The 12,038-nt window shown below is 43.5% G+C and overlaps 1 protein-coding gene across 6 annotated transcripts in view; it reads left to right on the top strand.

The window, feature by feature from the left end:
* Positions 1-9,669, top strand: part of TSC22D1 (TSC22 domain family member 1) — a 124,014-nt gene extending 114,345 nt beyond the window's left edge. For 3 of the 6 annotated variants that reach the window (XM_055542013.1, XM_055542007.1, XM_055542021.1), the window contains 2 exons: positions 7,052-7,103; positions 8,276-9,669. In XM_055542013.1, the coding sequence (XP_055397988.1) occupies positions 7,052-7,103; positions 8,276-8,533 (310 nt within the window). In that variant the 3' untranslated portion in view covers positions 8,534-9,669. Of the gene's footprint in view, positions 1-5,908; positions 5,985-6,269; positions 6,646-7,051; positions 7,104-8,275 lie in introns of those variants that run through there. The other 3 variants (XM_055542020.1, XM_055542019.1, XM_055542018.1) reach the window with 3 other exon arrangements.
* The last annotated feature ends 2,369 nt before the right edge of the window (positions 9,670-12,038 follow it).

The raw sequence follows: 12,038 nt of genomic DNA, 5'->3' as shown, positions 1-12,038 counted from the left end.
TACACTCTTTTTCATTTTCTCCTCCATTATGGTTTATCATAGGATACTGAATACAGTTCCCTGTGCCGTCCAGTCGGACCTTGTTGCTCACCCTTTCTATATATAATAGTTTGCATCTGCTAACCCCAAATTCCTACCCTTACCCTCTCCCACCTCCTTTCCCCTTGGCAACCACCCATCAGTCCAGAACTAACTTTTCATCATGACTTTGGCACTATCCTTCTAAATATCTGGCATCCTGTGTTTACAAGTTTGTTTTTTTTTTTTTTTTCCTTTTTACCCAGGCTGGTGGCAATACCAGCCCTGTGTGATTTCTAGAAGCTGTTCCGCTGCTTCTGTTGCTGGCTCTTCCCCAACCTCAGGCAGTTTCCCAACGTGTGCTATGTACTCATCTGAAACCTGGGAGCAGAGCAGCTCCTGGAAGACCCCATTCTCCCTCTTGAAAATATTTTTTAATCAAAGCAATATCTGTACATACCTAAAAATAGAGTGAATAGAAACAAAAGTTAGCAATTTCCTTTTTTCAGTCCATAAATTTATGCCTCAGCAGGCAGCCACTTTTAATTTCTCAAATTTACCCACAAATGTCCATGTAATAATATATTTATACTGTTATTTCTTGCTCTGTTAATTGTAGGCATTATATATATAATCAAGCCATAGTCGAGGATTTAGCACTATTACACCATTCTTAACAGACATTGTTTTTTTCCTGCCATGCATTTCTTCTTCCCACAACCTTCCCAGTAACCTTAACTTTTTAAACCAGTAAAACAATTTTAAGAATTATTATAGTCAAGTTTTATCTATGAACATTCTTTTCTTTTCCGTTACTTTTGATTTCTGCAAAACTGTAAAACTGCCTTTGAACTTAGCTAGTTGTTCGATTAGATCTGGTTCATACCTGGCTTTAGCCCCCTCCCCCCACAAAGGCTCAGCTCTATTAGATCATGTCTCTCTTTATTTGCACCAAAGTGCTGCCTCCCAAAGGCTCTCACTTCCCCCCACGATTACATACCTGTTGCTGCTAAGGTTTGCTTATTAGCACCTGTCACCCCCAGATTTCCTTCCCCATCATCTTCTTTTGGGTTTTTTCACTACACCGTGCAGCATCTTAGTTCCTGCACCACGGATCAAAGCCATGCCCCCTGCAGTAGAAGCGTGAAGTCCTAACCACTGGACAGCCAGGGATGTCCCTCATTATCCTGTTGATTCCCTTCCTCCTCTCCAGCATTTGAGTCCCTGGTTCATGTTTCTCATGCCATCTTTTCTTTGTGGGGGAATGTTTTTTTTTTTTTTAATTTTCATTTTATTGTGGTAAGAAGACTTAACCTGAGACCCACCCTCTCAAAGTTTTACATTTGCAACATTGTATTGATTTCAGATGCAAGGTTGTACTGCCGATCTCTAAAACTTATTCCTCTTGCTTTAAACCCCTTTCCCTGATTTGCTCCTCCATTTTGGTGTCTAAAATATCTGAAAATGTTCTTGTGATACATTTACATTTAAATGATTTGACCAAGTGAAAAACCTTTCTCTCTTAGAATTTTATAAGCAATTTCTCCATTGTTTCCCAGTGGCCAAAACAGCCATTCTGATACTGGTACCTGTGTTTGTACCTTGCTTTTTTCTGTTTGGGAGCTTTTCGGATTTTCTCTGTCCCAAGTGATCTTTAGTTTTGTCATGACGCGCTTTGGTGTAGGGCTCTTTTCATTGAAGGTGGTCACCATTTGGTCGTCTCATATAATCAGGAGGCTTGCGCCCTTCAGTTCTGGACATATTCTTAAATTGTTTCTTTGGTAATTGCCATCCCTCTGTTCTGTTTTTGGAATTCATTCTATTTTGCTCTTGGACCTCCTCCTCGATGGACCCGGTTAGTGTCTTGTATCTCATATTTCCATCTCTGTTTCTTTTGTTCTGTTATTTTGAGGAAGATTTTCTCAACTTTATTTTCCATCTTTTCAATGGAAATCAAGGAAATTTAAAGTATGGTTGAATTTTTCTTAATTTTTTTTTGACATTCTTTCTTGTTCCAATAGTGTGCAGGACCCAAACAACAGAACATTATTTGTGGTTTATCTGCAATTCAGCTTTAACTTGGAGTCCTGTAGTTTCATTTGCTAAACCTGGTAAAATGACCCCCAGCACCTAGTGAGAGTGGACTAGAAAGGGAAGGTGGCGAGCAGTCCCTAGACAACAGCTGTTCGGTCAAGCTCGGGGTTCTGTGCTTCAGCCTCTTGTGCGGCAGTCAGTTTAGATTTGCAAGGAGTTTGGACGGAGGGACAAACAGGTTATCTTGTTTGAGTGGTGGGTCACCAGCGGTGCCTATATTGTTGTTGCTGTTATTCGGTCACTAAGTCCTGTCCGACTCTGTGACCCCGTGGACTGCAGCACGCCAGGCCTCCCTGTCCATCACCAGCTCCCGGGGTGTACTCAAACTCATGTCCATCGAGTCAGTGATGCCATCCAGCCATCTCATCCTCTGCCTCCCCCTTCTCCTCTTGCCCTCAATCTTTCCCAGCATCAGGGTCTTTACCTATATTGTACCTATCAAGTTTGGAAGAAGAGCACATGTCACTGAATTAGCATATGTGCTATTAATATGCAGAAGTGATTGAACTGGAATCCAGGTAAAAAGGCACTTAGGCAAAACAGAACAGAACAACAAAATCAACAACAGATAACCACCCAGTCTTAAAGGTCCGGGCTTTTTGCTGTGATCCAGATTCCCCACTGGAGTGAGACCTCTTGACCTCTGCCCAGTGTCTGAAGGGGACTAGTATCATCCATGCCTTCAGGCGTCTCTCCTGGAGGCATGCGAGTGTTTATCCTGTCCTTGGTTAAACTCTGGGCACTAAACTCACAGATGTTCTATTTTGCAAATGTAAGAAACTTTCTGTAATAGCTGGAAAGTAATTTTAGTCCTCTGGGCCTCAGACATTCCTGACCCATGGACTCTCCTCTATAGAGATCTCTAATCTCATTGCCTTCTTTTTGAAATTATGTCTTTTCATTTTTCAATTTAAAATCTATCTTATCCAAGCTACCACATAACATTGAGCAGAGTTCCATGCTCTATACAGTAGGTCCTTGTAGGGTATACATTTTAAATATATCTGTGTGTACATGTCCATCCCAAACTCCCTAACTCTCCCTTCCCCTTATCCTTTCCCCCAGGGAGAGTGGATACTTGTCTATGTATGGCTGAGTCCCTTTGCTATTCACCTGAAACTATCACACCATCATTAATCAGGGGTGTGTGTGTGTGTGTGTGTGTGTACAGAATAAAAAGTTTAAAAAAAGAAATGAAAGTCAAACTTAACAAATCTAACAAAGGCTATAACATTCATAGAGATTAAAATTTTTTCTCTAGTTAAAAAGAAAATCTATCTTAAAGGAACCTAGCACATTTATGAAAAAGATAGGAAAAGAAATAGATTTCTAACTATCCTTTTTCCCAGCAGATTCTCCAGAAATATATTACAGATGTTCAAGGGTACATGTACAAGGATGTTTCTTGCAAGTGTGTCTAAAATAGCAAAGTGTTGGTGATGACCATAATGTCCCACTGTAGGGATATGGGGTAAACAGACTGCAATTTGGATATTGGCTTCTATTAGCTGAATACGTGGATGATCAGTTGGAATGAATGAAATGAAAACATGACCAGCTTGTAACTTTCTATTTTCAAGAACATCACGAATAAATAAAATTCAGTTAATTTATTAATCTTCTTAAACCAGTGGGAATTTAAAATTCTTTTCTATATATGATCTTAGAGTTTTGGTTTTTTAAGCTCTTTTTACAACTTAAATGATGCTTTACTTTTTCCTGTGCAGTTGACATTCCATTTAAATCTGTAAATGACTTAATCATGTAATGATAACTGTAACTTTCAAAATATATAGAAACTGCTGCTGCTGCTGCTAAGTCGCTTCAGTCGTGTCCAACTCTGTGCGACCCCATAGACAGCAGCCCACCAGGCTTCCCCGTCCCTGGGATTCTCCAGGCAAGAACACTGGAGTGGGTTGCCATTTCCTTCTCCAATGCATGAAAGTGAAAAGTGAAAGTGAAGTCGCTCAGTCGTGTCCGACTCTTAGCGACCCCATGGACTACAGCCTACCAGGCTCCTCCATCCATGGGATTTTCCAGGCAAGAGTACTGGAGTGGGGTGCCATTGCCTTCTCCAATATAGAAACTATAATGTAAATAATAATTGTGCCTAGATTCATAGACATACAGACCACATATCTGCTTCCCAAATTGTGATTTTTGAGCTTCCACTTACTTTTTTCCTTTTGAAAATAAATTTGTATCATAATATATAATTTTTGTAAATTATAAATATGCCAACACATATTTGAATATCACTTGAATATCATTTGTTATTCAAAAGCAAAGCCTTAAAGTTTAGAGAATATAAACCTTAAAATAACAAAGAATGATACTGCCTTGGTTTTTAAACCCCAAAGAAAATTAATTGCCCTTTCATCAGCTTCCACCTTCACCAGATTTGGTACCTAACCATTTTGGACAGTTTCTAAAACCAAACACACTCTGCCAACATTGGGTCAACTTCAAAGACTTATCTAAGAGGCTCCACTAGCAACTTAAAATTTCCTAAATTAAAGGATTCTGCTTAAGAGAGAATGTTTGAGAGAGGAAAGTCCATATGTGGGTGTGTGTGTGTATGTATGTAAATAGAATACGTACCTATATATGTTCTGTGGTCAAGTTTTATGTTGGAATTATTTGTGATGATACAATTTGCTTACTTGAAAGTCTTTAGCATTTGTTTTTTGTTTCTGTTTTTATAGGATTACGCCATTAGAGGGCAGTATTGTAGAGGCTTAAATGTACCTTCTTAAACATACTGAATTGCAAGCTGTTTATAACCTATAATAATCAAGTGACCCTAAGGCCTTAGACTTCCAGTATATTAAACTTTAAACTCAGTTGGTACATTCTTGCAAATATTTTAAATTAATAGAAGAAAATTATGTAACGGGTTAAGCTATTTCACACTCAGATCTTTTAATTTTGGTTTAGAGAAGGGAATTATTTGGTCAGTGTGGCTATAAGGTTGACATACAGACTTTACAGTATCTCAATTCCGCTGATGTAAGAAGGCTCAAAGGACTGACTCTTATAGAAATTGCACTTAACATCTAAAAACTTGCCTTAGGGACTTAAAGTGAAAATAGATCTGTATAGGAAGGATTCACAGAGAAGGCAATGGCACTCCAGTACTCTTGCCTGGAAAATCCCATGGACGGAGCCTGGAAGGCTGCAGTCCATGGGGTCGCTGAGGGTCGGACACGACTGAGCGACTTCACTTTCACTTTTCACTTTTCAGCATTGGAGAAGGAAAGGGCAACCCACTCCAGTGTTCTTGCCTGGAGAATCCCAGGGACGGGGGAGCCTGGTGGGCTGCCGTCTATGGGGTCGCACAGAGTCAGACACGACTGAAGTGACTTAGCAGCAGCAGGAAGGATTCAACCTGTGGGGGTTTTTTTGCCCCTAGCTATACACGGAAGGAAATGCAGTTTTAAGGTTTATGGCAATGGGAACTTTTAAGATCTCATTTCATCTGGTAGATTGCTTTTGGCTTCAATTTACATATGCGTAGCAAAGACTATGTACTGCTTTTTGTTTCTACATATAATTGATAAATTCATAGAAAGGTAGAATCTCTCAAAAAGGAAATATGATTTTTTTCCCTCTAAAATTCACTAGCTTTAAAAAAAGTATTATTACAACATAGTTATCTTTATAAATAAAACCACCATTAAAGTCCTCCAATTACTGCTGCCTGTTACAACGAGATAATTGAAATCGAGATACTCCAGCTCCTGCGAGTCTTTAAGTGCTGGGACTGGGCATGCCCAGTAGCTCAGATGGTTCTGGTTGCAAATAAGCAGCTTTCGCCGTTCAGCAGCCACGGGGACAGGCAGCTCCAGAGACGGGGTCTGACTCCCTTAAACGTAAGCACGTGCGGAGCCCTAATCGCATTTTCAGGACCCCTCGGCGTTTTCCGCCGGAGCACTGCTCGGTCTTTCCTTGATCTTGGAGGCCCCTGCGGCCCGCTTCTGGGCCCCTGAAGCCGCGGCCTGGGCCAGCCCACCCGAGGAGCCGGTGGGGAGGCTGGGGGCGGGGTGGGGGTGGGGAGGGGGCGGGGCAGCGGGAGGAGGGCGGGAAAGGGAGAAGGGGGCGGATCCAGCGGCGCGCTGGCCAATCGGCGCGGCTCTTTCCTGCATATATTTTGCACGGAGACTGGGAGCCCTAGACTAGAGCCTAGTGGAGCCCGGCTGCTGACCAGGGAACCTTCTCCGCACGGCAGTGGGATCTGCGTCTTCCCGGAATCACCAAGCCCCAGAAGCCGGGCTTCTTGCAATTAGTGCTGCCGTTTCTGTTTCTCCCTGAGCTGCGTAAAGCTAGAAGATTTTTATCTAGCCCCAACAAAGCGGCTAGTATTCCCTCTTTTTTTTTTTCCTGCGAGGGTGTTTTTGGCTGCAATTGCATGAAATCCCAATGGTGTAGACCAGTGGCGATGGATCTAGGAGTTTACCAACTGAGACATTTTTCAATTTCTTTCTTGTCATCCTTGCTCGGGACCGAAAACGCCTCTGTGAGACTTGACAATAGGTAAATGTCGGCTGGGATACTTTTTTAAATTTACTCGTGAGATCCTTGTAATAATGCAGGTGAAAGATAGCCCGGCGAATTCCTTTGTCCATTGCTGAGAGGCTACGGTGACATGGATGTTGCTTTTTGAAATGTTCCGAATAGCCTTGTTTTTGCGGGTCTGGCCAGAGCACAGTGTTTTACCACATTATGTAATTTAGCCTTTGTAGCTCACTAAAATAGGGAAATGTCTGGATATTCGTTAGGAAGAGAGTGGCTGGTGTTTTCTGGAGGGTGATATATTACATAGCATTAAAGAATGTTCAGAAAATGATGTTAGTAACACCACAGAACTGAGGAATTCTTTTTGTCTGGGATAGGAAAAAAAGGTCTCATTTATTGATTTTTTTTCCCTTCTCTTTTTCAGCTCATCTGGTGCAAGTGTGGTAGCTATTGACAACAAAATCGAGCAAGCTATGGTATGTACTGTTTTAAAGATCGTTTGTACTAAATGTGGGCACGGTACAAAATGCAGGGTATCTTGGGATGAAAGGAGCGCATCCGTAGAAGATGATGACTGCTCTCCATACATTTAGAAATGCCGGCACTGTCTCCATTCTGCCAGCATGAAGCCACATACCAGGGCTGCTAAGGAGAGAGAAAGGGACCCTGCGGGCATTCGATGTTCTTTCCAGGACCGATTTCAAACAACCGTCAAGATTTTGGCGGAGGTGCCTGCCCCTCTTTTGCTGGGGAATTGCTGGGAACGCGCTGGCCCAGCGTGTCCTTCGGTCTCGGGCACATCGCTAGTGATGTGGCTTTCCTAGGGATCCTAAGGTTTACCGCGGAGCCGGGAGCGGGGAGGGCCCCAGAAGTGGGGGTCTCGGGAAGGAGCCTCCTACACAGGGCCAAACGGATCCCCAGTGGTGGAGGCTCCTGCACAATGAAGAAGAGCTGGAAAAAAGTTTCGCCGTCTCAGCCTGCGCCTGGATTTCTCCTATTTTTTATTTCCGCCTTGGCCGTTCTTTTGTTATTGGAGCAGCGCCTGTGGCTCTTCTCACGGGATTCTCTGCCCACTGTTGCTAGGCAAACTCCGAACCTTTAATTCGGAGCTATAAATAACTCGAGCGCCCATTGGCTGCGACGGCTACCCAGGTTTCTGTGATGTCAGCTTAATCACGAAAAGGGGGGGGTGGGAGGGGGGAGGAAAATGCGGCAACACGCTCTGTAGGAACTGGCTGCAGCCGGTGCTGAGGGAGGCGGTCCAGCGGGCGGAGGGAGGGGCTTGGGGGCGGGGTCGTGGCTCCCGTTGCTCGGGCTGGACATCCCTGAGCCCGGCTTCTTTCTGCACCGAGCTGGAGCCCGGCTGCATTTTGCCATCTCGAATAGGAAACCTGAGCGTAGGCATTCCTGGCCAACGGCTGCAAGGAAAGCAAAACCTTGATCACTTATACGTTAAACTGAAGTATTGTACAGTTAGGGTGGTATTCCGTTTTTTTCCCCTGGAGCCTGTTAAATGAACCTCTAAAGGCAGGATATGTCAGTGGTCAGGGAGAGGCGTGCAAAATGTTTTAACAATTCACAGTCCGGGAAACAGTCAATAGAACGTTAAACCTTTCTCCCCCACCCCCCTTCCTTCTCTCCCTTTCAGGATCTGGTGAAAAGCCATTTGATGTATGCAGTTAGAGAGGAAGTGGAGGTCCTCAAGGAACAGATCAAGGAACTCATAGAGAAAAATTCCCAGCTGGAGCAGGAGAACAATCTGCTGAAGACACTGGCCAGTCCCGAGCAGCTTGCCCAGTTCCAGGCCCAGCTGCAGACTGGCTCGCCCCCTGCCACCACACAGCCACAGGGGACCACACAGCCCCCGGCCCAGCCAGCGTCCCAGGGCTCAGGACCAACCGCGTAGCCATCCGGGCCCCCGAAGAACTGGCTGCTGTGGTCTGAACTGAACAGACCCGAGAAGATGTACTAGGGGAGGGGTCCGCCCCCACCGTCACCCATTTCATTGCTCGCTGCAAAAGAGACGTGAGACTGACACATGCCATTTTCTCTTTTTTCCAGTATTAAACACTCATATGCTTTCGGCTTGAAGAAATTTCTTAGTTGGGTGAGTTAAAGGTTGATCAGAGAATTAGCATGGATATACTGGGACCTCATGCAGCTTGGCAGGACCGTGAGAAATGGTTTCATTCATTCTGAGGAGCTGTTGTGCCTTTCCATCTCCCCCCGCCCCTGCTGCCCACCCCCCACCCCCTCCAAGAGTTCTTCCTGCTTGCGCAGTAGTGTACTCCATGGGGTTCCGAAGCAGAGGAGCTTGCCACTGGACTTTCCTCTCCTCCCCGGAGAGGAACTGGAAAGGGAAGTGAAGGTCAAGAGTGAAGCTTAGTCTCACCTAAGATGAGGGGAAAACATAGTTCATTGTACAAGCGACGACTGTCACCAGACTCCATTAAAAAAAAAATTGGACTGTGCCTCTTTCCGAAACAGTGGATGACACAAAACTATTAGCGTGACTAAATGGTGACAGGTAGCTGGGACCTAAGCTCTCTTACCATGAAGGTTGTTTTGCTTATTGTATATTTGTGTATGTAGTGTAACTATTTTGTACAATAGAGGACTGTAACTACTATTTAGGTTGTACAGATTGCAATTTAGATGTTTCATTGGCTGTCTGAAGAGGTGTGGATTGTCTTTTATATAGCAATCTTCGTGAAAAACCCATGAAGCAAAACACACCTCCCTAAAGAGATTTTAAGAATTTGGCACAGTTAGTCACTTTGTGTAATCTGCAATCTTCTAGCTGCTGAGTATCTTGAAGTCACTCCCTGTTCACTGAAATCCTTTGATTGAACTGGTTGAATACTTTGAAAAATGCGGAGTTCTAGCTAATGGATTTCCCAGTAGGGGTTTCTGCATATTACCTGTATAGTAGTTATCTGCATATGTTTCTGTGCATGTTCTCTACACAGTTGTAAGGTGTCACTGTATTTAACTGTTGCACTTGTCAACTTTCAATAAAGCATACAAAATGTTGATAAACAAGTGTTTCTATGTTACAGTGTTAATGTAATGGTAGTCATTTCCACAACTATTTACAGGCAAAGTTAAAACAATTTGGTGAAATTCTGAAGTGGGGTGAAAGGGTTGGGCAATGTAGTGATGCTCATGGTTTGATTGGAGAAGCATAAGGAATCTGACATTGCATTATTTCAGGCAGTAAGGGAAGAGACAAGGAGGCAAGAGCTTGGTCCTTCAGATTGTTGTGTGACCTGGACAAATGGCTTTCCCCATTCACAGCTGATGGGAGGGTGCTGAAAGAAATCTCTTGAGTGCCTCTGTGGCTTTAAAACTCTGGGAGTCCATGGAAGTCTTAATCTTCGGCTGAGGGGAATGAACCTTACTCCGTGTATAATCCCTACAAGCAGCTCTAGGATTAGAAGGTGGGGCTTAGAGACAGAATCTGATTTCCGCTTGAAGAACTCTGAGAATGGATGCCTTTCCTAGTGTGGATTGAGTTCCCAGCTCCTAGGGATGCCCAAACAAAAGATAGGATAATTCCAGTGGCTTCTTTTATACTGAGTTTGAGGAAGGACCAGATGAACAAGGGAATCCTCTCCCGCTTGTTTCCTTAAGGCTAAAATAAGTCAAAGTTCTAAACATGGAATCCTAAAGCAAGTTGGCACCTGAGAAGTGAGCCTGCAGGGTCCCATTCTGTTGCAGGAGCCGTGCCACTGAGCAGAGATGAACAGGGTGGGTTTTCAGCCCTGCAGTCTGCCCCAGCACCTCAGTACCCCTCCACTAGAGAGAAGCAGCATTCCTCAGCTCCAAGGTTTTCTCAGGCCCTTGCAGGATAGAACTCAACTTTTCTGAATCCTTCTCTAACGTAGAACTGATGGGAGGTTGATGGGTGGATGGAGGGAACATCAGAGTTCCCTGGAAAGGACTGGACTGGGTGCATGTGTGACGGAGCTCAAAGTGACCTGCTGGGCAGCCTAGCTCTTATTGAAGTGCTGAACTGCTGACTGCCGTGGAAGGGGGCCGTGGCCATGAAGATGGTTTGGGGAAACTTGGAGAGGGCTTAAAACAATCCTTGTCATACTCACGTGAAGGTTATATATTAATAACTGACAAAGGGATACTCATGTAGTAATCCCATTTCCTTTAAAAAGAAAGCTATGCTGATTCTAAATCCTTAACCATTTCATCCTTTATATTTTTAACGAAGCCTCTTCAATAGCAAAGGTTGTAATTATGGGAAATTTGAAAAAATTCATGTCAATGTATCATTAAGGTAGAACTTTCTTCATTATTTAATGGAATTGGGGGCCTTTTTAATTAAAAAAAGACTCCCATGCTGTTTTGGAAGCTGAATATTGTATGTGAAATAAGAATGAATTATTAAAATCAAAAGATGTTTTTTCAGGCATGCTTACTTTAGTTACTACTAAACATGTTTTAAGTAATTTTAAAGGGCATTTTTACTGTCTGCTTACAGACCTGATTAGGGCTTTGTTGGCTTGTGGGTTGCTATATAATTGATTATATCATACTTAGTTTCTCTGGAGCGGGAGAGATTTTTAAGGGGGACGGAATGTTGTCCAGCCTTGGATGTGCCTGACATCATCAATTGCAGCAGGAGAAACCACCATTTGGGGAAGGAGAGACAAGGAATTTTACCTGATTTTAATGAATGTCTGCTTTCTGTTTTAAACTCACAATGCTTATAACTCATTAATTCTGTGCCTCTTTTTTTGCATAGTTTAAAAACAATTTATTTTTCGTTATGTGATAAATACATAATGCCAGGATCAATTTTAAATTGATACAAGATATGTATAGATATTCATTATAACTGAAATGGGTAAAGAACTTGCCTGCAATGCAGGAGACCTGGGTTTGATCCCTGGTTTGGGAAGATCCCCTGGAGAAGGGAATAACTACCCAATCCAGTATTTTTGCCTGGAGAATTCTGTGGACAGAGGAGCCTGGCAAGCTGCAGTCTTTGGGATTGCAAAGAGTCAGACACGACTGAGTGACTAACACACACAAATTAGAAATGAAAACTTAATTTCCACAAACAGTGCTCTGCCCTTACTTTTATGTAAAAGGAGTAGCTGAAGCTACCAGGGGCCTGGCAGCCTTTAGCCATCAACTTCACAACCATTCCAACAGCAATCGTGGCCCAAAGATTAGAAATGGAGGCAGAGAAAAATGAAGTTTCCTCCCTCTTAAATAAGAGCGCCTGCCACGGAGCAGAGATGAAGAAGAGCTCCACCTTCCAGGCCTGGCACTGCAGAAACTAGCTCTTTGACCTTTTGAATGGGACCTTCTACCCACTTTCTCATCAGTAAAATACGGAGCTGGATCAGATTACGAAGATGCTGTCCTGCCGCAAGATGCTACAGTCCTCC

This window comes from Bubalus kerabau, chromosome 12, assembly GCF_029407905.1.
Source record: "Bubalus kerabau isolate K-KA32 ecotype Philippines breed swamp buffalo chromosome 12, PCC_UOA_SB_1v2, whole genome shotgun sequence".
In the NCBI taxonomy this organism is placed as follows: domain Eukaryota; kingdom Metazoa; phylum Chordata; class Mammalia; order Artiodactyla; family Bovidae; genus Bubalus; species Bubalus kerabau.
Note: the sequence above shows the minus strand (reverse complement) of the source record. Positions and strands in the feature narration are given on the sequence as shown.